The following is a 27,289-nucleotide window of genomic DNA, read 5'->3' as shown; positions in this document are numbered from 1 at the left end:
TACGGTTGCTTTTTGTACTGTGGAGCATAGTGCTAACCATTATGAGGAGACAAATGTGAACTTTTAAAAAATAATAGTGTACAGTTTCCAAAACGCTACAGAAGTTCTTGTAATTATGCCACTGATGCATAGTTTCTGATTTCCAGATAAATAATCCCCCTCAAGTACTTGTAATCCTTTGGTACTTTTCTTTTTTTTTTTTTTTTTTTGAGATGGAGTCTTGCTCTGTCACCCAGGCTGGAGTGCAGTGGCGCGATCTCGGCTCACTGCAAGCTCCGCCTCCCGGGTTTACGTCATTCTCCTGCCTCAGCCTCCCGAGTAGCTGGGACTACAGGCGCCCGCCACCTCGCCCGGCTAGTTTTTTGTATTTTTTAGTAGAGACGGGGTTTCACTGTGTTAGCCAGGATGGTCTCGATCTCCTGACCTCGTGATCCGCCCGCCTCGGCCTCCCAAAGTGCTGGGATTACAGGCTTGAGCCACTGCGCCCGGCCCTTTGGTACTTTTCTTCCTCAGAGAATCACAAGTACTTCCTTGGCAGATATAATAATAATATTTAGTATTTATTCAACATCAATCATATGCCAGGTACTATGCTAAGCATCTTATATAAAGCATTTCGTGAGGTGAATACTGTCATTTTCATCAGCAGAGGAAATGGAGGTTAAAGAGGTCAAGTTACCCAAGTGGTCAAATTCAAGAGCCACAGTTACATTAATTTCTTGATAACAGACCTGAAAATCTACTTAAGGTAGATAATGGATGAAAAATACCTCATTCAAATACTGTCTGAGAACAAAATCTTCCCACAAACTTAGGATAAGACTGATTGTTATGTAACCACGGTAACAATGAGCCACCACAACCAGCTTTAAACCCAAACCACAGAGGAAGTCAACATCAGTTCTCATATGTGTGCAACCCAAGCAGTGTCAGGCCCTTTCTTCTGAATGTCAACTAGTCAAGAAAGACTTACTCCAATAAACCCACCTCTGAGTGGTGGGTTTCACCTGAGTAAACAGTCTCACCTGAGTAAACATCCTTACACAGATGATGTCAACCTATCTACGTCCACAGTCCTTCAACTCCATGCTGCCCAGACACCCTGTATGAGACAAGCAGTCTGCCCTGCCAGGTACACTGTGCCTGACCAGTACAGCTCTCTGTCACTACAGCAAGCAATAAGTCATCTTCGTATTTCAAACGTTAATGATTGTCTCATCATACTTTGATACTCTAATCCCAAATGGATCAACTTCTTTGCAGACTTCAAACTGTTTGACTCCCATCTCATGTATACAAGCCCCTCCTCACAGTAACCCAAAGGAGAATTTCACCTATAGTTTTAGCTGTTTGACTGCCAGTGGAGGAATCGGCCTGTATAGTGTGTCTATGGATGTGTGTATAAAGAATATCAATGGCCCAAAACTATTTAACATTTATATTAGGTTGGTGCAAAAGTAATTGCAGTTTTGCCATTACTTTTAATGGTATAATAATATTATAATATATCTTGGTATAATACTATTATTATACCTTGGTATATTATTATTATTATATCTTCATATAATACTATTGTACCAAGATAGCTTAATAATTGCTTGCTAAATAAAGTAATGCTTCATGTGAAAGTACAGATACTTTCCATAATAAATATTTTTAAAATACCTGTATGTAATTCAAGTGCTCCTACAACAATGATAGGCTTCAACTCATCTATCTCCTGTTCAAAAGTAGCATAGCGTAGAATTTCTGATCTGATTTCAGTCAGAGAGGGGTTGTTAGCCAAAAATCCCTGTGGTAAGAAATAGTCAATATTTTCTTTAATTTTTTAACAATATAAATCTTACCAAACTTACATTAGAAAATTGCATTTGCTCATACACTTTTACACTTGTGTGTGCAATGGGGCCAGTGGCTGGGTAAGAAATGGGGTGTCCACCGGGAGGCAAGGAATTTCACCGCCTGCCAGGCATGGTTATTCAGAGTTCTAAAGTTCCCTTGAGTCTCTTACTGAAAAACAGCTGGGTCTCCAGAAGTGGGACGCACCCTTGAATACCTGGCCTCTAGTCAGTGGTGGCACATAACTGGTACTCAATTGTTTAAGGAAATTGAACAAAGTTTGTCTGGGACTCAGTAATACCAACTGACTCAGTGCGTCCATGTGAGAATTACATGAGCTAGAAGGTGACAGGTGCTTGGTATTTATAGATTCTTGGCCTCTGCTCATGAGTTCCTGTCATTTTCCCTGATATTTTCCTGGTCCACCCTCAAGAGTCAGAGACAAACAAAACCCAAATGACATCACAAGTAGTGGAAAGACACCTTCACTTTCACATCGCGGTTGTCGGTCCAGAGAGTCTTGTACTTCTGAAAGTCCTGCAGGGCCTCGTGAGCCGCCTTTCTTAGGGAGTTTACAGAGGAAGAAAGGAGCAGGACCAACTTAGAAATATCCTTGTGCTCCGCTACCCCCGGGTAAAAATTCTTCAGCTTCCTTGCAGGAATAACTTCTTCAACAGATCCTGAAAACAGATGTTTTTACACTATAAATAACTTCTATATTCAACTTTAAATATTATCAGTTTTAATATTTCTGATTCTTTTTCAAACTCTATTTTCTTAAAGACTCTCCCTCCAAGAAACTAAGAGCTATTTCGAGTAATTAAGGGCTATTCTCTTGCTATCTTCATGGATGCTCATTAAACTATGGTGTCAGATTTTGGGATCTAGATTTCTTTAATGTAGAAGAACTGTTATTCAGAGCAGATAAATGAAAGACACTGATTAAAACCCCCCAAAATGTTAACATCCTTTAAGAAAAGGTTAAAAGCGTTGAAATTTCCACCCTGAGGAATAGCACAGTGGTTCAAGGACAGACATTAAGTTTATTAATCAAATGACCTTGGGACAAGTATTTAATCTTTGTGGATGTAATCGTGAGAATTAAATGAGACAACCTCTGCTGGGGTGTTTAAACATCAGCGCCGCAGATATTCAGCATCTGGCATCTTGGCTTCCTGCTTGTTAAACCTGGTATTTCTACTGATACAGTATTTGTGTAGTTTTCTTAGACCGTTCAGTTTGATACAGTCTTCAACAGCCACCAATGCTTTTATTTTTCTAGGGTGTCAAATTGAAAACTAGGCAGATCCATCTACTCTAAAAAGGACCCTAAAATAAACTGGTTGAAGAAATTAGATCCGAAAGACTCTCGGTGGAGAATTTCAAAGTTTTTGTCATTATATGCAATTCGAATAGAGATAAAAGAAGCCAAAATGAAAGAATTGTGGCCAGGCTGACAGGAGAAATGTGGACTAAGCATCACTTCTAATAATGAGGGCTAACTTGAACATACATCTTTTGAAGATAAATTTTGACTCCAGCTGGCTGGGGACCGTGGCTCATGCCTGGAATCCCAGCACTTTGGGAAGCCGACGCGGGGAGATCATTTGAGTCCAGGAGTTCACGACCAGCCTGGGCAACATGGCAAAATCATCTCTCTACAATAATACAAAAATTAGCTGAGCATGGTGGCACATGCCGGTAGTCCCATCTACTCGGAGGCTGAAAGGGGAGGATTGCTTCAGCCAAGAAGGCAGAGGCTGCAGTGAGCAGAGGCTGCACCACATCACTCCAGCCTGGGCAACAGAGTGGGACCCCATCTCTAAATAAATAAAACCAAGTAGTGGTAAGTCCTCCAGCTTTGTTCTTTTTCAAAATTTTTTGGCCATTATAGGTCCTTTGAATTCCCCTATTCTCTGTTCAAATTTTAGGATTAACTTATCAACTTCTGCAACAAAAAAAAGCCTTCTGGGATTTTGATAGAGATTGTATAAAATCCATAGATCAATTTGGGGAGAACTGCCAGATTAATAATATTGGATCTTCCAACCCATGAACATGATGTATTTCTTCATGGTATAACTTTCAGCAGTGTTTTACAGTTTCAGTGTACAGACCTTATACTTCTGTTAAATATATTTTATTCGTCCTTCCTTTTGTGCATTCAATTGTTTTATTTCATTTTCAGATGGTTCATTGCTAATATTTAGAAATATAGTTGATATCTGTATATTGATCTTGCATCCTGCAGTCTTACTGTCTTACTGAATTCATTTATTAGTTCTAATAGTTTTGTGTGTGTGTGTACGAGCGTTGATTCCTTAGGTTATTTTTACATACAAGATCAGGTCATCTGCTAATAAAGACAGTTTAACCTTTTCCCTTCCAATCTGTATATCTTCAATTTAGTTCACTTATCTTAATCCACTTGATAGAACCTACACTATAATGTTGAGTAGAGGTGGTGAGAGCTAGTATTCTTGACTTGTTCCTAATCTTAGGGGGAAACAATTCAGGCTTTCAATGTTAGATATGATGCCTTTTATAAGGTTGAAGAAGTTTAATTCTATTCCCAGATTGTTGAGCATGTTTATCATGAAAGGGTGTTGGATTTTGTAGTCTCATTTTGGAAGACTACAACCTTCAGTAACTTTGCGGAAAAGGGTGTGTTGAGGGTACATTTTAAAAGCCATTGCATGTCTGAAAATGTCTATTTATATTGTACTTGGTTGATAATTTTGCAGAGAATAGAATTCTCATTTGCAAGATTGTTGATAATTTTCTTTGAAGATAAACTTTACAATAAATCAACATGCTTATCCCTAAACCATTTTTTAAAACTGAGCAGCAAGCACAAAACTAGCTGTAAAGGAAAGAACATTAATTGTTCATGTGAGATGAAGGCTCCTCCAAGAAAAGAGTCTCTGGGACTAGTCTGGCTTCATCTTTTCTACGAGTTTACAAAAGCCCTTTGTGGGGGAAGCTATGGGGCAGGATATAAATGAGTCCTAGAAAATATATGTGTCATGACAATCAGGGCATCTGGCAGCACTGTGTTTGTGAGCCGAGTAATAAATGTCCAGCAAGAATATGGCCAGGATAGTGAGCTGATCTCTATTTCCTTATATCACAATTACCTGCCTCCAGTTCTCAGTAGTTGGTCAAGGCAGAATGCTTCTGAGGAATAAATAAGTTTCCTCAGCTGACCCAGAGCAATGAGTGTAGAGCAGCAACTTCATCAGCACATGGTGAGAACAAGAAAGTCCAGACAAGAATACAGACCAGGTTTACCCAGGCATTCTGTCTTCAAGTTAAAGGACAGTATATATAACGGCATCCGGCATTTGGTGAGAGTAGTCGAAACTCATCTGTTTCCCAAGTCACACTGGTTGCCCTCTACGCTTAGAACATAACTATCACTGCACAATCACCCTTCAACATTCACCTTGAAATTCCCTTCACCTGTCTGCTGCATTTTATTCCTGTTTCCAATATCCTACATCTTTTTTTTTTTTTTTTTTTTTTTTGCTTTTGCTTTCTCATTTTGGAAGACTACAACCTTCAGTAACTTTGCGGAAAAGGGTGTGTTGAGGGTACATTTTAAAAGCCATTGCATGTCTGAAAATGTCTATTTATATTGTACTTGGTTGATAATTTTGCAGAGAATAGAATTCTCATTTGCAAGATTGTTGATAAGTCCAAGGAGATTTTTACATCTAGCAATTTTTAGTTTTACATTTAGCCTGCTACAGTAATAGAAAAATATATAGAAGAACTAAGGAGAGAATAAAGAATAACGGCAAACATTGGACTAAAAGTAAAAAAAAAAAATAGATACTAATCTTCTTATATGGATTAATTCCCAGCCCTCTCGTTAGGTTTGTGATTTTGGAAAAATTATTTTACCTCTCTGAAGAAAGAACTGGGTTTGATCCATAATCTCAGAAGACACAATCCCAAACACCATAATCTCAAATATTGAAATCCCAAAAGCTCAAAATCCCTAAAATCTAAATCCTGAAAGTATAAAATCCATGTCTAAAATTCTGAAAATCAAATCCCCCTTTAAAAATGTAAATAGATATATTTAAAAGAATTGTTTATTAAAAGAACTATTATTTTTTCCAGAATTATATTTTTGGGATTTTGATCTTTTGGGATTTCAACATTTGAGATTATGGCATTGGATTGTGTCTTTCAGGATTACGATCAGCCCCTGAAGGAACTAAGATTTATCTTGCCAGGTATTTTATGTAAATTCACAGATCCATCTACATGCTTTTTCCCTAGCTCTTCTTGCCTCTGATTTTCCAAAGCTGTTCTTTCTAGGTCCTGAATGATCAGTCCAGCCATTCGTCTGCCCAAGAGTCCATGTATATCTTTGCTTCAGACCACTCTCCTTAAAAAAGTTATACTGCTTGAAGCTCTGCCCACTGGGGGAAATTCCCCTTTTCACTGCCCTTTAGGGCCACTCCTGAGTGGGCTGTAGTGCAATAAAAGTCCATTTTCAGCTGACAACAACATATTAAGCCAATTCGAATAGACCAGTCCTGAGATTTTTCATCCTTTATTAGCTGGTTGTAGGGAACACCCCATGAGACCATAGATGTAAGCTGAGAAAGCAATGTTAGTGCAACATAGAAAGGTGCCATGGGGTCTGAGCCACCTGGTCATGTAGCTTACCTGGTATCTTGGAGGTGTTTTTGGTTTTGGTTTTTTGGAGACAGAGTCTTCCTCTGTTGCCCTGGCTGGAGTGCAGTGGTGCAGCCTCAGCTCACTGCAACTTCCGCCTCCCAGTTCAAGTGATTCTCCTGCCTCAGCCTCCCCGGTAGCTAGGATTACAGGTGCCCACCACCATGCCTGGATAATCCTTTTGCATTTTTAGTAGAGACATGGTTTTGCCATGTTGGCCAGGATGATATCAAACTCCTGACCTCAGATGACCCACCTGCCTCGGCCTCCCGAAGTGTTGGGATTACAGGCGTGAGCTACCACACTAGGCCTCACCTAGTATCTTGTTGTTTTCAGTTTGCCTTTCCCTGAACCACAGTGGAAGCTACATAGTTTTGAGACCAGTTTCTCAATCCCATTAGAAAGTTAAAGAGACCAGTTGAAGAGATCAGTTTTTCAACCCCATCAGAAAATGGACAAAGGACATGAATAGACACTTGGCAAAAGAAGACACTTATGCGGCCAACAAACATATAAAAAAAAGCTCAACATCAGTGATCATTAGAGAAATGCAAATCAAAACCACAATGAGATACCATCTCACGCCAGACAGAATGGCAATTATTAAAAAGTCAAGAAACAACAGATGCTGATGAGGCTAGGAGAAATAGGAATGCTTTTACACTGTTGGTGGAAATGTAAATTAGTTTGACCATTGTAGAAGACTGTGTAGCAATTCCTCAAAGACCTAGAACCAGAAACACCATTTGACCCAGCAATTCCATTACTGGGTATATACTCAAAGGAATATAAATCATTCTATTATAAGAATACATGCACGCCTATGTTCATTGCAGCACTGTTCACAATAGCAAAGACACGGAGCCAACCCAAATGCCCATCAATGGTAAACTGCATAAAGAAAATGTGGTACATATACACCATGGAATATTATGCAGCCATGAAAAAAGAATGAGACCATGTCCTTTGCAAGGACACGGATGGAGCTGGAAGCCATTATCCTTGGCAAATTAATGCAGGAACAGAAAACCAAACACCACATGTCCTCATTTGTAAGTGGGAGCTGAACAATGTGAACACACTGACATAGGGAGGGGAACAACACATACTGGGGCCTGTTGGTGGGTGATGGGGGGTGATGGGAGGGAGAGCATCAGGAAAAATAGCTAATGCATGCTTGCTTAACACCTAGGTGATGTGCTGATAGGTGCAGCAAACCACCATGGCACATGTTTACCTATGTAACAAACCTACACATCCTGCACACGTACCCTGGAACTAAAATAAAATAAAATAAAAAATAAACCAGTTTCTTTCTATGCAGGAAGTATCAAAAAAAAAGGTTCATGAAATTTTGGGTCACTATCATATCACATTCATAATTACTTAAGCGACGAATTTATGTTTACGTTAAGTTTATCCAACCTACTATCATGCAGAAAGTAAAATTAGTGCTAAGGCTTATTTTAATTTTTAACTTAAGATCATCACAGTAGACAAGGGATTTAAAAATCCTTTTCACCCACCACCCAAAGCCAGGAAAAAATGCCTGCATGTTACATTTAAGATGAAACATACTATTTTTTAAACGCGAAATGTATCAAACATATAAAATAATTTAAAAATCTATATGCTATCAAATCCAAGAAGGATCAGTAAGATCATTGACTAATTTTACATTCTTACTTTCTTCCTTCTTCTGCAGTTTTCCTGTGTTTTGATGGGTCAGGTCAGTAGTGGTGGGGCTGGGAATGACTGACTTCATGGGACGGATTTGCTGTTGCCCCCAGTGAGCCACTCCTCTGCTGACCTCCAGGGTTAACTGGATCATACGGTTAATGGCTTGTTGAATGTCATCCAAACTAGGAATCATCACCTGCGGAAAGAAGAAACAAATGTGTAATACCGCTGGCACATACCGTCCATCCCTCGATTTTCACCACCTCCACTCCCCGCTGAGTGGGGCAAGCCTCGGCTGGCCCAGTGGAAGGCTGATTTGATGGGGAGAATGACAGAGGAAGATGGTGTGGGGGGCGATGCAGATTTTCTCTATCCTGAAGTTTTCCCGCTATCGATTCCTGCAAGCCTCATTATACCACGAGTAACTTTTTAATAACAGAAATGACATTTCGATTTTGTTAAAAAGGCCAAACTAGCACTTGTCATCCTTTTCCCCATGGGGGTGGCAGAATGCAGTGGGAAATTACAGACTATGTGTTAGAAATCCATGAAACAAAGTAACTGAAGAAGCTACACCACCAAGAGTCTGACCTCAGTTCTTTGAAATGTGCCAAATAAGCTAAGACGCTATCCTTCAGGAGGTCAGACCACGTAAAGGTGATTTTAGGTGAGTCACGTTTCTGCCTGGCCTTATCCTTTGACCCATCGCAGAAGGCAGCTCAGCCATCCCATGTGGCTTGGAGTTCCAGATGCCCATCAGCAGCTGGGGTAGTTGTAGAGATAAGTGCCACGGGAAGATACGGATGATTCAGATGCTCAGGGCACAGGCTCTTTTTATCTTTCTCTTCTGCCATCCTTACCTTAGTGGGTTGCCTCACAGACATGTGTTTGGGGTAGGGATCTGGACAACTGTGATGATTTTATTTAGATAATTTAATGTCTGAAGTAAGGAAAAGCAAGGCAATTGGTAGGGTGCTTGCTAACTGATGGCAGAACAGATGGCTAACTCAACTCTTTCACAAGGCCTTCAATACACCATGAGCTAATACAGAAGTAACTTCTTTTTTTTTTTTTTGACAGAGTCTTGCTCTGTCACCCAGACTGGAGTGCAGGGGCATGATCTCGGCTCACTGCAACCTCCACCTCCCGGGTTCAAGCAATTTTCCTGCCTCAGCCTCCCGAGTAGCTGGGATTACAGGCACCTGCCACCACGCCTGGCTAATTTTTGTATTTTTAGTAGAGATGGGGTTTCATCATGTTGGCCAGGATGGTCTCGAACTCCTAACCTGAGGGGATCCGCCCATCTTGGCCTCCCAAAGTGCTGGGATTACAGATGTGAGCCATTGTGCCCGTCCCAGAAGTGACTTTTTCATAACAGATATAAATGACATTTCCAATTTGTTAAACAGTGAGGGAAAGTGAAAAAATACATAGGACCGGAACGTCACCCTAAATGAAAGCTCAGTTCTAGTACTATGCTTCTTAAGTAACTTACCAAAATATCAGTGTATTTAATAATACTTACCACATTAGGAATTGCAAGATGTACTTCACTTTTTATAAAGGAAATAATATCTTCTGATCGTTTTCGCCCATAATGGCTGCAATGAGATGGACATTTAGCTGATTAACCTTAACCTAAAATTTCATTAACAGTTTATTATGCTACAAAATTCAGTCCTAACAGTAAAGAACATTTTTAAAAGGCCACATTACATAAAGAGACTATTACTTATAACAGAGCCCTAAATTGCAGAGAACTGAGAAAATACAATGACCTGATAGTCTTAGAAGCAAACTAGTAATCTCATATACGTTTTCTACTATTTTAATGCTGTTTTTTCTCAGTAATAACCTTTAACAATGTTTACTAAAGGCATTCTTTGTTCCCAGCCCTGCAACAGATACAGGACGAGATCACCAGCATATACCTTTATATGCTTCTTTGTCTATATTTTTACGAGATTAAACAGGACGTGCCTGGTCCATGATTTCCAAAAACTGCTTTGTTAAACAATATCTCTCATGCACAGACAGCAGCACAGATGCCTGAGTCCAGTTATGAAGGACACCCGCAGAGCTGCAAATTACTCTGGCTAGCACAGCTCCCTCTGTCTCAACCTCCACCCCATCCCAGACAAAATTATAATAAATGCAAACTGTCCATTGTCTTTTTCTCTGGGAGTGCAAGAAATACTGTCATTACTGAAAACTTACATCTCCATTTCTAAATATAAGCAGATGGGGGTGGGAGGAGATCACAAGAAACATAGAGGCCACAATTCCAAAGTGAAGACCCAACTTTTAGCACTCAGGGCCAAGGGTTCCCACATAAACCTATTATTGGAAAGGACTGAACAAAAAGCAAGCAAGCAAACAAAACCCCTCAATTCACAGTCTCCCAGTGGAATTCAAGATGTTGCAATAAAATTCGTGTGGGCATTGATTCAAAGTGTGTAATTTGAGAATAAGAAAGAGTTTTCATAAAGTATAAAGGAACAGCTGAATAATAGAGGCAGTGAACCCCGCACTAGATCATTTGGTACCTTATACAGCAAATTAGAGAATCAGCTGAAGGTATTCTCCAAAATTTCAGATGCAAAATACAAAGAGAGAGAAAATACTTAGAGAAAAGGTAAGAATAGGTAACATTTCTTGAATGCTTAATGTATGCCAGTCAGTTTCCATAAATTACCAGTTTATGTTCACATTAATTCTGTGAGGCAGATCTTATGATTATTATTATTTTCATATTGTAGATAAGGAAACCAAGGTAGGGAGAGGTTCAGTAAATTCCAGAGGGTCACTCCGCTCAGAGATGCTTACTACCTAGACGCAGCACGTGAATACTGTGTAGATACGGGAAATTAAAGCAAAGCACTCCTTTAACCTTAAGAATAGGCTTGTTTTTTCATTTTGAAGAGATTCTCTATGTGCCTGACAGGATTAATGGGGGAAAAAAACCCACCTGCATCTAAACATACAATTTGTGAATGTCAAGAATAAAAGAGAAATCCTGTAAGGATCAAAACAAATACAAGTTGTTACTTGGAAGGGAAAATCGGATTAGCAGCAGAACTCTCCTCTAAAAATGGAAACCAAAGAAGCCAATGGAGCAGCCTCTGTAGAGTATGAGAGAAAGGGATTCTGATCCCAGAAGACGAAGCTAGCATTCGTGTGTGGGGATGAGAGAAAGACATTTTAGACAAGTAAGGATTTTTTAGTACTATCCTCATGTATGCTTCCTCAAAAATTGCTGAATTGCCACAGAACTTGTAAATCAATGTGGCCTAGTGAGTGCATCCTTCAAAAAAGCTTCTTTTTGCCAAACCCATCACAATCATAGATGGGAGATAAAGGACACAAGAATGCTCAAATACAAGGTAAGCATCTCCATGAAGCAGAAATGGAGAGAAACACAAGGACAGCCTAGTGTGGTTTCCGGGCCGGAAAGAGGCAGTGACCGTCGGGAGGTTGGCTCTGGTGAAATATAGAGGATGGACAGGACTCAATGAGGGACAGGGCCTCGGCCAGCCTCACTACTTAAGGCCAAAAACTAAAATAATGCTCTCCCACCTGTCTTGCAGATGCTGCTGCAAGACAAGGTCTGTCAACCTACTGCCCGCAGCTACGGCTTTTCCAGCGGATGCAGACCTGGGGCAAAAGAAGCACATCCACAGATTCCTTGATAAGTAGCTAAGTCAGGCCTCCCGTGTGCTCCCTGGCCGAACCTGCCATACCCCCAATATCTCTCCAGGGGCCAGTAACTGTGAAGAAATAAAACCTGGTTCTGTACTCAGGGTTCCGAGTGTCATTTAGAGGCAAAAGTGAAACTCGTAGACAGGGAGGGAGGGAAGGAGAAAGAAACATGAAAACAAAGCTCTCGCAAAGAGAGCCTGCACATTAAAAGCCAAGTATGCGTGAATATGTCTAAGGATAAGAAAGAGAGCTAACAAAATCCAAAATTGAAACAGAAACTCACTCCAGATAAAAGTAATGCCCAGATAACAAGCTCTAAAGTAAGGGAAAATGTTCAGCGATATATGAAGACTCTTTCAAAAAAATTTTAAAAAACATTGCTAAACTAAAAAGACAGAAATAATATCATATCTGGAGGATAAGGAAAAAGTATTTTTTCTTGAAATATTTAAGATGTCACAGGTGACAAAATCTTTAGAATAGATACAGAGGTACTTGCCCATAGTGTAGTTCAGAAAGACAAAAAGATAACATAGATGACAGAGTCATTAGGAGACAAGGAGAAGAGAAAGAGAAGCCCCAACATATGAAATGTCCACACATCCAGTGTGCCCAGGACAGTTCCAGATTCACTGTGTCCTGGGACCTCATCTGGACAGTGCCCCTTCACTCACAAAAGTTCCATAGTTGAAACAATAAATTATGTGGTCATTCTATTCAACATTCAATTAATAGGAGTTCCAGAAGAAGACAATGAAAGAATATCCTGGAAGTAATAACTAAAGGGGAAATTGCTGAGGTTTTTTCCAGCATTAAGGAAAGCTATAAACCCTCAAATAGGAAGTGTGTTCTGAGAACAAAGCAGGATTAGACAAAGACAAATCCACACAGGGTAAGAAAACTGCAGAAACATTAAGGATTAAAAGAGAATATTCAGTTAGACTCATGCAGACTTCTCATCAGCAGCAACACAACTCAGAAAAAAATGAAGAAATACTTTCCAAGTGCTAAAAGACAAAGAAAAATTTTATATCCAGCCAAAATGTTATGAAAGTATGAGGGCGAAACATTTTCAGACTTACAAAGAAGGATAAGAGAGTCTGCTTCTCACAGATCCTCACTAAAGGGCCAATAGGATACAAAAAAGTACATGAGAACCTGCAGATTTTAATAAAGTATGCCAGTAAATAAATTATTTTAATATATTATTTTTGAGTGTTCACACAAAGGTAAAACTAAAACATCAAACAGCAATAAAATGTGTACAGTTCAGTCAGTAAAGCTTGTCAAGCCCTTGTAGTCAGAAATAAGACTAGAAAACTGCAAAACTAAGGACGGTACTTCGTTGTTGTTGTTGTTGTTGTTTGTTTGTTTTGAGATGGAGTCTCACTCTGTCTCCCAGGCTGGAGTGCAATGGCGCAGTCTTAACTCACTGCAACCTCCACCTCCCAGGTTCAAGCGATTCTCCTGCCTCAGCCTCCCTAGTAGCTGGGATTACAGGCGTGCACCACCAGGCCTGGCTAATTTTTGTATTTTTAGTAGAGACGGGGTTTCACCATGTTGGTCAGGCTGGTCTCGAACTCCTGACCTCAAGTGATTCGCCTGCCTCAGACTCCCAAAGTGCTGGGATTACGGGCGTCAGCCAGTGAACCTGGCTAGTACTTTTTTTAGTTGGAGCAAAATATGTGCATTCTAAAGTTAAGGGTAATCACTTAAAGAACTGAAGTACAGAAAAGAGAATAAATGGTGAAAATTATCCACCCCAAAGACAACAATAGTAATAAAATGAATCAAAGAAAAAGAATAGTGAGAAGAAAACACAAAATAAAATGTCATAAATTAAGTGCAACTATATCAAAAATCACAATAAATGCAAACAAATTAAACTCACTAAGACAGAGATAATGAGATTGAAGGAAAATTATCAGGTATACAATGCTTTTAAGAGGTAAAACTAAAAAGTACAGAGAAAGGCTTAAGTAAAGAGACCGAAACAGTTACACAGAAAAAGTTGGTAAATGACAAACTAAAGAGAATTGTGAGGAATCAGGATTAATATAAATAAAGGGATTTGCCAAATAAAAATAAAAGGAACAGTGCTCTTAAGCAGGTTTAACTACTATTACCTTGTATGCACCTAACAACACAGCCATAAAATACATAAAACAAGAACTGACCAAAACAAAAGGAAAATTTAATAAATCCACAATCATACTGGGAGAATTGAACAGTACAATTAAATTAAAAATCAGCAATGAATAGGCAAGGAATAAATCTAACAAAAATGTGTAGGACTTTTACACAGAGATTTATAAAACGTCACAGAGAGATATTAAAGAAGACATATCAATGCAGAGGTAATACGTAATTCTGAATAGAAGACTCAATATTTATAAGGATGCTAATTCTCTCCAAATTGATCTATAGATTCAATGCAACTTAAATAACTCCCCCACCTGACCTCACAACTAAGCTGATTTTTTAACAACTTTTGCTTGGTCAACTAATTAACCACATGGAAAAAATTATATTTATTTGTTACCTCACACTAAGCACAAAAATCAATACCATGTAAATTAAAACCCTAAATATAAAAGTTAAAACTACAAAAGTTTTGGAAGACATTATGAAGTAGGGAAGAGTTGGTTTCTTTAAAAAGACCACAAATCACTAAAACTGATAAATTTGAATATTTTTAAAACTCGGCAATGGAAAATGAAAATTAATAAAGAAAATGAAAAGATAAGGCAAAACTGACAAAAGACATTTGTTATATTATCATCAATAATGTAATATACTAAGAATACTTATGAATTAATCCAATTCAATAGAAAAACAGACCAAAAAAGGAACACAATTATTTATTTTTAATTACACTTTAAGTTCTGGGGTACATGTGCAGAACGTGCAGGTTTGTTACATAAGTATACACATGCTATGGTGGTTTGCTGCACCCATCAACCCGTCATATACATTAGGTATTTCTTCTAATGCTATCCCTCCCCTAGCCCCACACTCCCCGAGAGGCCCTGGTGTGTGATGTTCCCCTCCCTGTGTCCATGTGTTCTCACTGTTCAACTCCCACTTATGAGTGAGAACACGGGGTGTTTGGTTTTCTGTTCTTGTGTTAGTTTGCTGAGAGTGATGGTTTCCAGCTTCATCTATGTCCCTGCAAAGGACATGAACTCATCCTTCTTTATGGCTGCATGGTATTTCATGGTATATTTGTGCCACATTTTCTTTATCCGGTCTATCATTGATGGGCATTTGGATTGGTTCTAAGCCTTTGCTATTGTGAACAGTGCTGCAGTAAACATACGTGTGTGTATGTCTTTATCGGAGAATGATCTGTAATTATTTGGGTATATACCCAGTAATGGGATTGCTGGGTCAAATGGCATTTCTGGTTCTAGATCCTTGAGGAATCACCACCCTGTCTTCCACCGTGGTTGAACTAGGAACACAAATTTTAAGGAAGAGAAACAACAAATGGCCCATAAACACAAGAGTATATTTAATCTCATCAGTAACCAGGAAAATGTAAACTAAAATCCTGATGAGATGCCATTTCACACCCTGTAGGTTGGCAAGAATTTTTTAATTGAATAATACTGTCTGCAGGGATGAGGGGCCACGGGCACTCTCACTAGGTGCTGCCTGGTAAAATGAGGCATCCACATAACCTAGGACCCACCAAACCCACTCTTAGCAGGTGCAGCAGGAGATGGTTACAAGATGCTCACAGAGGCTTTATTCATGATAGCCACAAACTGAAGCAACCCAAACCACCATCACCAGTAGAATGGATAAACAGACTATGTATACTCCAACTACACAGAAGCGTGAAAAACTATGCCCCATGGATGAATCTCAAAAACAGTATACCAAGTGCAGTTCAAATACAGGCAAAATTAAATGATACGTGGACTGGGGATACAAAAACACAGTAAACTGTGAAGAAAACCAAGACAATGATAAACACCAAGTTCAGGATAGTAGTTACTTTTGGGTGAGAAGGGAGAGGACCCATGAGAGGACTGGTAGCCTTTTTTATCTCAGGCAGGGTGTGGGGAACATGGATGTTCCTTTGACCACAGTTCTTGCAGTATTACACAAATACTTTCACACAGTCTTTTAATGAATGCTATATTTTAAATTTTATAGTTTTTTAAATTAATAAATTTATTAGAGGTGCTATTCACATTACAATATAAGTATGATTACCAGATATAATTAGCATATTTTCAACTTACCTTGCAACAAATATTCTTCTTTTCATTGTGTCCAGAGATAACCGTGTAGCTTTTTGAAGACTGTCTAGTAATTGATGAGAGAAAAAAGCAAAGACCTCTTTACACTCCTGTAATAAGAAATCAATTAAATTTAGTATCTCTCCTCCAAAAAAACCTCAAGCATCCCCAAAACAATGATACAATATACGATGTGGCATGTGAAAGGCAACAAATAATAAACTGTACAATTTCCATGACAGCGTAGAAATAAATTCAATCCTAAATTATTTGTCTGGTTATTTTAGACAAATAGGAATACATGAAAAATGTGTTTGCATAAACACCCTAGCAAACCAAAGGAACTTATTCAAAAACCAAAATTCACACAGTATGCTCAGAGCAATCCTGGCTGGCTCAATACTCAATTTTCACCTGACAAAACTGAAGCACTTTAAATGTGGTACATTTCTCAATGATTAAGGGCGTGGGCACAAGAAGATAACTAGTCTCCAACCTGAAGAAGCTCAGCTTGGTGGATAAATGTATTTTAAAACGTGCAGTACTCAAATATATGAGATGAAAATTCCACCCTCTGGGACCATGGTTTGACACTCTCTCCACACCCTTCCTTCCCTTGGGAGAAATAGCCAAGTTTATTGATCAGAGCACAGGACAGGTTTGGAGCCTGGTAGGCAGAGATGTGGGCCCATGTCTTGCTTACACAATGAGTCACACATCGGGGCAAGGCTCTGGCCATACTGTTCTTCACTGCTCTAGAACCCAGCCCCTCTGAGACTGGGTTGGTGTGGCAGAAGAGAGAGTAATAAGGCATGAACAAAGAGGAATATCAAGCTTTTCCATGTGGCAATGGGGTACAGTCAGGGCTGGTGAATGCTCAGGCTAAAGCACAGGTGTGACATAATCAGATTTTTACGTGAGACCATTCTGGCAGCAATGTGGGAGATGAATTTGAGAGGCAGAGGCTATTTAGGAGGTGACCACTAATGCAGCCCCAGTGATCCCCCAATTGGAGAGGTTCTGAGGGTACTCAATCATGCTCTGAGGACTTCAGCCAGTGTCAAAAGGTAATGCAACTGGAAGACAAGCACTTCTGAGAGAGGACTGCTCCAGCTGACACCTGCTGGTTGCTAACAGCTGCCTGGTGAGTGGTACTGAGAAGAAGCCTAAACTGCAGAAGTCTAGATGCTGCAGCAAAGTGTTTCCCAATTATCTGGCAATATAATCCTTGAGCAAGAAGGTGAAAATGGAATAAAGGTGTGCTGTTTAGTTCTAAAACTGTATCAGATTGTGTCAAAGTGGGTAAAATAGACAAAGAATGAAAAGAAGGTGGGTATGAAGGATTAAAAGAAAACTGACCCGGGGAGGAGAAAGCAGGAATGAGTGCAAATGTGACAGTGACATTCAAAGTTCATGCATGACCAGAACCGTGAGGGCTAAGAAGGAAAAAGAAACCCCAGGCCCCCTTCTGAACCTTCATTCTCAACACATTTCAACACAACGTGAAAATCTGCCTATCTAGGGCTTCTCCTGGGGGAGAGTCCAGAGTGGTCAGCCACAGTGCCAGTTTAAAATGCAGATCCCTGAGCCCCAAGTGAACCACAATCTGGACTTGCAATACAGTTAACCATTAAACACAATAACTGAGAACAAAGTTCTCCATTCTGAGTCAAACTGATTGCTGCTCCAATCCCTGAAGGCACATTTACTATATAAGAAAGCATGGTCAATCACAATGAGGGGAGGTGACTACTAAACTGTGATTGACAGAATCACATCAAAAGCTGTGATATTGGGGAAAACTTAAAGGATTGCCTGAGCCTACAATATAAAATTGAAAATTATACTTTATGGATTTTGTTATACATTAGATACAGATTGGTTGCAGAACTGCCTGGAAGAAGCACCATATGGTGTTTATCTATAATCCTATAAACCATAATTCTGTGAATTGTATGAAGTTGTTCCACAATAAATACCTTTTTAAATTCATCTTCTTTATCATTAGTATCAACCTCATTCACAACATTAGCTTCATAGTCATTGTTTTCACCCTCTTCTGTTTCACTTCCAAAAACAACGTGTTTCCGCTGTTCTGTAGACAAAAGACAAAACAAAAATATAACATTTGACTTTTTAGCATTACGTGTATTCTACACGGCCAAACTCTCTTAGGAAGCCCCTTTTTAAAAAGCTCTTACTTTAAAAACTGTTTTTTAAAAAATGTTTTTTGCATTTGTTCCTGTAGGAGTCATCCTTGAATTCAATTTAAATTATCCACCTCAAAAGAATTGTCATTCTACTAAGAAATACACTCTGTAAATATACAATCTAGAATTCAGAAAAGTTTTAAGAGAGTTTTACCTATTATCCTTCTAAATTATCTGTTTACCTTTTGAGTTTTCTAACTTGAATGAAATGATATTTTTGTGTTTTTGACGCTTGTGATGAAAACTAATTAAACGAAGTGGAAAAACTGTAAGAGGAAAGGTGTGATGTGCATACTCATTCCAGGCTCAGGCTTTCTCATCCTCAGCACTACTGACATCTTGGGTGCGACAATTCTTTGTTGCTGGGGGCCGTCCTGTAGCGTTTTTAACAGCATCCCTGGCCCTTATCCACCAGAAGCCAGTAGCAACCCCCTCGCTACACACACACACACACACACACACACACACACACACACACACTGTGTGACAACCAAAATGTCTCCAGACCTTGCCAAATATTCCCTCAGAGGCAAAATCCCTTCTAGTCCCATTAAGAACCACTGTTCCAGGTACAGTTCACAGTTTCTCTCTCTCTCTCTCTCTCTTTCTCTCTTTCTCTCTTCCTCTCTCCTTGCTATTTCACTGTCATGGGATCTCTGCTTGACTGGAATGTTCTCCTCTCACTCCAAAAAGCCAACTTCCCACAGATTCCCTACTTCAAATATGTTGGTAATTAGCTAATTAACTTCATTCCTGTACGGCAGAGCCATCTCTCCGGTCTCCTTCGAGAGTCTGGGTGGCACACTGTGTCAGTGACCTACTCCTCGTGCAGTCAGTGGCTAGCCTTGCTCAAAGCCAGCCTCACACTGCTTCCCTGAGCAGCAGTTGGGGAGAAGAGCAGGTGTGTAGCAAACAGGGTTCGTGACTGACAGGCACATCCCCTTACAATACTAAGTAAAATCTCCAACTACAAAGTTTTACCTAGTCAGTTCTTTTTTTTTTTTTTTTGAGACGGAGTCTCGCTCTGTCGCCCAGGCTGCAGTGCAGTGGCGCGATCTCGGCTCACTGCAAGTTCCACCTCCCGGGTTCACGCCATTCTCCCGCCTCAGCCTCCGAGTAGCTGGGACTACAGGCGCCCGCCACCACGCCCGGCTAGTTTTTTGTATTTTTAGTAGAGACGGGGTTTCACCATGTTAGCCAGGATGGTCTCGATCTCCTGACCTCGTGATCCACCCGCCTCGGCCTCCCAAAGTGCTGGGATTACAGGCTTGAGCCACCGCGCCCGGCCAAGTCAGTTCTTATTTAGAGCTTGAAAACAAAACTTTAAGATGAAATATGTCTTTGTCTTCCAATTTATCCAAAGATTTGAGATATCTAGGACAGGACAATAATCTGAGCAAAGCTAAAAGTCTCATGTTCTTAAACCATAATCTAGGAAGCAAAACACTCCCCTACTAAGGAACCTTTTCTTAAAATTCCCTGCCCCTGATAAAGAGGATCCAAATTCACAGCTTCTCTCTCAGGCTTATTAATAAAACTGAAACTGTTAGAACCTATTGAGAGAACAGGAAAATCAATAAGGTAAAAATTATTTCATCAACTTTGAATACTGCAGGCACCTTGTCATACAAATTTGCCTGAACAGATGTGATGAAGTAAGGAAGTTTCTCTTAGTCCCAGTCAAGCAAACTGAGTGAAGGTTATGAGGGCGTGGGCAGAATCAAAAGTTAGAGTTACGACACGGAGCCTTTTAGGGCATCCTTTAATCACGGGAGGGGAAATGGATGACGGAGAATACATGCTTCCTTATCGTGTTTTCTTCCTTGGGAATGCACTCGTCAGCTGGGTACCATTTATCTGTAGCCAAACCCCAAAGACAGTTCTAAGTAGGAATTCATAGCTTACTCTACAGAGAAGGATCTAGGAAAAGAAAAAATGTCTTAAAACATGGTCTCACCCAGATTAAGTTCTCCAGATTCAATAAAATTATAGAATTTACCTTCTCCTGGTTCACTTTTCTCAAAAAAAAAAAAAAAAAAAAAGCAAAATAAATCAAATAGTCAAAGTGACTTGATTAGAATGCTGTACTAGAAAAAAAAAATAGAGTTAGCATAGCAGGCCTGAGACTGCTATCCATAGGAAGGCCAGCTTGCAATGATGGACCTGGGTTGGGAACTTGGATTTGACAGGGATGGGGGTTCCCACCATTGCTTAACTAACAAAAAGAACTCTCTGCGCTTAAACTGTTGGTACAAACAATGTGATTTATGCTGAACACCTTCTTTGCTTCTGGGGAAGGGAGGGTCTGGAACTCAGTATCTGCTAAGCAGAAGGTGCTTACATAAGAACGAATCTGTAGATCTTGTAATTCAAACATAGTAACGAGAAAAGTTACCTGACTGCTTTGCTAGTTTCCCAGTGTATTTCACTTCATAAATCTGCTCAAATATTGATATAAGTTCTCTGACAGCTTCTTCCACATGCTTACTTTTGTGGTTTAGAATGTCAGCCCATTCTTTCGTGTATGTCTGTTAAATAGAGAAATGACTATTATTTTCCAGATACTTAAAAGTAACACTGTGAAAATTAGTCCTATGACTTTAATTTATAAAATTATAATTAACTTCACTTGGAAAAAAAAAGCTAGAGATAGCTGAAAATGGCATGATGTTTCAAATTCAAAATTGTCAGTGGTTAAAAGCATAGCTGCTAAGGCCCAAAGAATAGCAGAAAGATGAAAAAGTCCATCTTTGACCTATCCCTGACTCAATCACGCATAGAAATCTACCTTGATATTCATATCAAGGTGAAAAGAAAGAAGGTTGAAGGGGTGGAGAGAAGATGATGTCAGAAGTTGAAAATGAGATGTGGTTTCAAAAGAAGACAATCCAGAGTATTGGTTTGGAGAGATAAATTAGATGAAGTTTTTAATTGAGCATGGTGTTGTGTAACAGGCATCAATTTAAGAGCTTCACACATATTAATTCATTTAGTTAAACACTGATCTTGGGATGAGTAATATTATGTTCCCCACTTCACAGCAGAGACAACTGAGGCTCAGAAAGTATAAGAAATTTTCCTAGGTCACACAGTAGTTGGAAAAACTATTTGAAATCAGTTTTGTCTGATTCAAAATGCCTGCACTTGGTCTTTCTAAACTCTTCTACTAGCAAATGCTTTAGGAAGAAGTTGAGAACTAGTCAACTTCAGAAATGAAAACTGGTTTATAAAGTTCAATAAGTCTTTTGACATGCCCACAAAATACACTCATTTTAGGACAAAGAAAAGTAGTTGGATGCAGTGTCACGTGCCTGTAATCCCAGTTACTCAGGAGGCTGAAGCAAGAGGATTGCTCATGCCCAGGAGTTCAAGGCTGCAGGAGCCATGATTGTGCCACTGAACTCCAGCCTGGGTGACAGCACAAGACCTCATCTCTTAAAAAAAAAATGGTAAAAGTAAATCAGGCCTGGGTACAGTGGCTCATACCTGTAATCCTAGCTCTTTGGGAGGCTGAGGAGGGAGGATTGCTTGAGTCCAGAAATTTGAGACCAGCCTGGGCAACATGGTGAGACCCCATCTCTACAACAAATATTTTAGAATTTTGCCAAGCATGGTGGTGCATGCCTGTGGTCCCACCTACTCAGGAAGTTGAGGCAAGAGGATTGCTTGAGCCCAGGAGGCAGCAGTGAGCTATGTTCACTGCATTCCAGCCTGGCCAACAGAGCAAGAACCTGTCTCAAAAAAATAATAATAATAAAAAAGTAAATCGGAGCAGCCACTTTGGGCTTTCAAGAATACATCTGCAGAGGATCCCAAGTCTGTCCATGCAAACTTCTCTCCAGAAAAGCCTTGGGAAGTCCCATATTCCCCATATTTTGCCCCCATGTGTTCCTTTCTTGACCATGTAATCTGTATCTGAATGCATTCTCATCATTTTTTAGTCCCAAGAGACATGGTGTCCCTCCTTCTATCCAAAGACATTCTGTGATCCTCTCCATGCCCACCAACTCTTCTGACCTCGCTCCATCATTCATTCAGTTCGTCCTTTTCACTTTATTCAACGCAGTGCTAAACACTGGAATGGTAATGGAGGCTGGAAGCCACTTCACTCTAACAGGGAAAATGAGTGTTAAGCACATAGACAATTCCAGTTGATCACAGCAGATTGGACATATGTGTTTATACATCCCAGCTTTGAAATCCCCTCAGGAACCAGACACTCTAGTTAACTTGGCAGAATGAACACACATGTTTATCTTGGCATCCACATGATATATCCAGAAACCTCGACAAAATAACACAGTAATCTTTTGAAAAGAATATGCCCACAAAACAAATGGGAGAATGTCATATAAATTTTTCCATACGTTTCCAATACCATATAATAGTAAAGTTAATGGGATTCAACAACTGGTACTGGGACAACTGAATATCCACTTGCAAAAGAAGGAAATGGAACCTTCTCCGTACACCATACAAACAGATTAACTCAAAATGAATCATAGGCCTAGAATTTCAGAACTAAAACTAAAAAAAACTCTTATAGGAAAACATAGGCATAAATCTTCATGACCTTGGATTAGGCAAAGTTATCTTAGATTTGACAGCAAAAGCAGAACAAAAGAAAAAAATTGATAAATTAGACTTCATTAAAATCAGAAACTTTTCTGCATCAAAGAACACCATGAAGAAATTGAAAAGAAAACCCAAAGAATGGGAGAAAAAAAATTGTAAATCATATATCTAATAAGGAACTAGTATCTATAAAACATTATTACAACTCAAAAACAAAAAGACAAATATCCAATTTTAAAATGAGCAAATGATCCGAATACCTGCTTCCAAAGGAAAGCATACAAAAGGTTAATAAGCACAGGAGGCCGGGCACAGTGGCTCATGTCTGTAATCCCAGCACTTCGAGAGGCACTCTGGGAGGCAGATCATTTGAGGTCAAGGGTTCAAGATCAGCCTGGCCAACATGGCGAAACCCCGTCTCTACTAAAAATACAAACATTAACTGGGCGTGATGGCACGCGCCTGTAATTCCAGCTACTTGGGAGGCTGAGGCAGGAGAATCGCTTGAACCCAGGAGGCAGAGGTTGCGGTGAGCCAAGATGGCGCCACTGCACTCCACAGCCTGAGGGACAGAGTGAGACCCCGTCTCAAAAACACAAAAATAAACACATGAAAGATGCTCAACATCACTAGCTAATAGGAAAACATATGTCAAAACCAAAACCACCCTGAGATACCACTTCACACTCACTAGGACAGCTATCATCAAAAAGACAAATAATAGCAAATGTTGGCAAGGGTATAGAGCAACTGGAACCCTCATACATTGCTGGTGGGAATGAAAAATGATACAGTCGCTTTGGAAAGCAGCCTGGAAGCTCTTGAAAGAGTATAACATGGAGTTAGGAGGCAGTAATTCCATTCCTAGGTATACATACCCAAGAGAAATGAAAACTTAAGTCAAAAAAAAAAAAACTTGGACACTTATGTTCACAGCAGCATTCTTTACAGTAGCCAAAAAGTGGAAACAACCCAAATGTCCATCAACTGGTGAATGGATAGATACAATGTGGCATAACCATACCATGGAATATTATTCAGCAATAAAAAGAAATGAAGTTTTGTGAGACAGAGGGATTGCTTGAGCCTTGGAATTAGAGGATGCAGTGAGCCATATTCACACTACCGCATTCCAACCTGGGTGACAGAGCAAGACCTCGTTGTTTCTTTAAAAAGAAAAAAAGAAATTAAGTTCTGATATATAGGCTACTATGAATAAATTTTGAAAACACTCCACTAACAGAAAGAAGCTAGTCACAAAAGAACATATATTGTATGATTCCATTTGTATGAAATGTCCAGAATAGGCATGTCTACAGAGGCAGAAAGGAAATTTGGGGTTGCCTCGGGGCTGGGAGGGTTGAGAGGAAATAGAGACTAATGAGGACGGGTTTCTTTTGGGTGAATAAGGCGTTCTAAATTGATTGCAGTGATGGTTGTGCAGCTCTGTGAATATACTGAAAAGCATTGAGATGTACACTTTAAATGGGTGAACTGTATGGTATGTGAATTTTATCTCAATAAGGCTGCTAAAAAATAATAATTCATGCCAGAAATAATTTGAGCCAGAAATGGGGGAAAGAAACATTAATGGGAGATGGGAAAGTGAAGATACCATGTGCGAGCATTTGGAGAAGTCTGGTTGTAAATGAGAAGTGAAGGGAGAAGTGGGAAGGTTTCCGCTGGCAAGGAAAGCATGAGAGCATATGATACTGCTGGTGAGCAGGACCCCGTGGAGAGGACAATGCTGAAGATACAGGAGAAAGGAAAACTGGTGGAAGAAGGTCACCGAGAAGACAGGTGGGCATGGAATCAACAGCCCATTTGGAGGACCTCGGTTTTGAAAAGAGGTGGAAACTTTCTCCATAGAACCAGAAGGAAGGAAAAATGGATACAGCGGCAGTCAGCAATGTGCCAAAAGCTCTGATTGTGAAAATTATTTACATGACTTTAATTATGAATAATCCCTGTCACTCCATCAAAGCCATATTGCCAGACACTCCATGTCCTGCCAACCATTCTCTACTTTTCTCTGCCACGCCCTACGTAGTGGGATTCCCTCATTCTCTGACTTCCAGTTGGGTTTAACCCAAGAGGAGGCACTAAGAGAAGACAGGAGAGCTACAGGAGTGAGAAAGTGGGATATTTCTTTCCCATTCCCTCCTTGCTTGGAGGTTGCATCTCTGGTAGAGCCCTTCCACATGGCTTCAGCTTTTACTGGCCTCTGAAAGCACAATTTTCTTCCCTGGTCCCTTCAGCCCTAGTGGTGGTGACGACTTCCCACCACTGGGACTGCTGGGGTATCTCACCCTACTGGGATCTTCACTGATACTATCCCATACACAATCCCTGTGCCTCAATTCCATCCCTGTGTCTGAACTCTGATCAAAGAACATGTGCAAAACAAACTTCATTAATCCTTGCTGAATTGGGCCACTTCACATAATCACAATGACCCACGCTGCCATCAATGCCAAGAGTAAGAAACTTAGATGTACACATTCCTCTGCGCAGATGTCCTGTGTCAGCAGGCAACTGAGTGGCTCAGCCACCTTCCTCTTATGTTCAACAAGTGGCAAAATAATGTCACTGCAAATATTACCTCTGTAAGATGTCATGAATAGTTGAGGCCACACAAAGTAAAGCATCCTGTCCTAGTAAGGACTCCATCTCCTCTTGAGAAGACTCGCTAGTCCTTAAGGACTAAGACCATTCTTACAACTCAGTCAGAAACAGACTGAATACGAAAGAAGTGCCTTAGAGGCACGCCAGGGACTAGGAGACAGTTACATTGATTTTTAAATTTTGTTTTAATTAAGATATAATCCACATTCTACAAACTTAACCTTGTGAAGTATGCCATTTATTGGTTTTTAGTATATTCACAGACTTGTGCAATCATGACCACTATCTAATTCCATAATATTCTCATCACCTCAGAAAGCATCCCTATACCCATTAGCAGTCACCCCATTCCCCGTCTCCACAGCTCTGGCAACTACTAATGTGCTTGTGTTTCTGTAGAGCCGAGTTGATTTTTTTTGTTTTTTTTTTTTAGACAGAGTCTCGTTCTGTGGCCCAGGCTGAAGTGGACACGGTCTCGGCTCACTGCAACCTTCGCCTCCCAGGTTCAAAGGATTCTCCTGCCTCAGCTTCCCAAGTAGCCGGTGTAACGCTAAAGGTTTTTGCCTTAGCCACGCCAAAGAACTGGCGTGGGAGCTGCCTGCGGCAAGTGATGGAGACATGGACTAAGAGAAAAAAAGCTGTAGGCTTTATTGAGCAGAGTGACAGTACAAAGCTTCCACAGCGGGGAAGGGGTCCTGAGCAGGTAGCCAGTGTTAGATTCTTTTATCACTTTTTAAACTTTTTAAGGCGGGAAATACGTGCGGGTGCGGTAGGGAGATGTTACTAGAGCAAGAAACAAAAACAATTAAATGTCTTAGATCTTGAGGAAAACCGGAATTGCAACTTAGGTTTCATCTACTTTATGACTTTGCAGTGGCATGGCAAAGGAGACAGGATCTCACAGGATTTTACAAAGTATTTTTACAAGGAATCGGAATTGGAAGGATAGATAAGGTCTGCTGATCATAGACAAAGGGGCAATTAACATTCCTTTTAGTTTCAGCGTGGGGAAGGGAGAGAGGACACAGGGAAGCTTACAGCAAAATTTTCGCTGTTTATAGCTTTCTTGGGGAAGAAAACACATGCACAAATCCTGGTGTTAAGAACATTTTAAACATATATCTTCAATATTATTTATCTAGGACTAAAGTAAGGCTTGATGCAGGAAATGAGTGAGTTTCACAGCTTTCTGAGCCTTTACTCGACTTAATAAGCCTAGCTGGTCTCTCCTCTCACTGGGATTACAGGCGTGCACCACCACCCCCTGCCAATTTTTGTATTTTTAGTAGAGACGGGATTTTGCCATGTTGGCCAGGCTGGTGTCAAACTCCTCAGCTCAAGTGATCCACCTGCCTTGTCCTCCCAAAGTGCTGGGATTATAGGCGTTGAGTCACCACGTCTGGCCCCAAGTTGATTTTGTTGACAGAATTGTTAATACTCATTAATTATTTAACAGTGTTTAACTTGGATCATAACATTTCCTTGATTTTCTATTCCATTGGTACATCTACCAAGACAGAATTGTTGGCTCCAGCTGGAGTTAGGCTCCAATCAGGAAAACGGAAGACACACCAGCTATTGTAACAAATAGAATTAGAGAATTTAATATGGAGGATGGGTTAAACACAGTTAAAGTGTAGCAGGATGAGCCACAGACAAGAACCCCTCAGGCACTGAGTTGTGGAAGAAAAGGGCTTTATTCAGCTGGGCGCATCCACA

The 27,289-nt window shown here is 40.1% G+C and overlaps 1 protein-coding gene and 1 non-coding gene across 3 annotated transcripts in view; one reads left to right on the top strand and one right to left on the bottom strand.

Moving 5' to 3' along the window:
* The window catches only part of DNAH8 (dynein axonemal heavy chain 8), a 322,639-nt gene that overhangs the window by 215,536 nt on the left and 79,814 nt on the right, over positions 1-27,289 (bottom strand). For both annotated transcript variants that reach the window (XM_025382614.1, XM_025382615.1), the window contains 7 exons: positions 20,766-20,898; positions 18,140-18,255; positions 16,164-16,270; positions 9,737-9,812; positions 8,218-8,407; positions 2,323-2,519; positions 1,666-1,792 (listed from right to left, as the gene is read on the bottom strand). In XM_025382614.1, coding sequence (XP_025238399.1) covers positions 1,666-1,792; positions 2,323-2,519; positions 8,218-8,407; positions 9,737-9,812; positions 16,164-16,270; positions 18,140-18,255; positions 20,766-20,898 — 946 coding nt within the window. The remainder of the gene's footprint in view (positions 1-1,665; positions 1,793-2,322; positions 2,520-8,217; positions 8,408-9,736; positions 9,813-16,163; positions 16,271-18,139; positions 18,256-20,765; positions 20,899-27,289) is intronic.
* On the top strand, positions 2,953-3,050 carry LOC112623975. Its single transcript, XR_003119310.1, has one exon. It is a non-coding gene; the product is annotated as a small nucleolar RNA SNORA8 (small nucleolar RNA).

This window comes from Theropithecus gelada, chromosome 4, assembly GCF_003255815.1.
Source record: "Theropithecus gelada isolate Dixy chromosome 4, Tgel_1.0, whole genome shotgun sequence".
NCBI classification, from domain to species: domain Eukaryota; kingdom Metazoa; phylum Chordata; class Mammalia; order Primates; family Cercopithecidae; genus Theropithecus; species Theropithecus gelada.
Note: the sequence above shows the minus strand (reverse complement) of the source record. Positions and strands in the feature narration are given on the sequence as shown.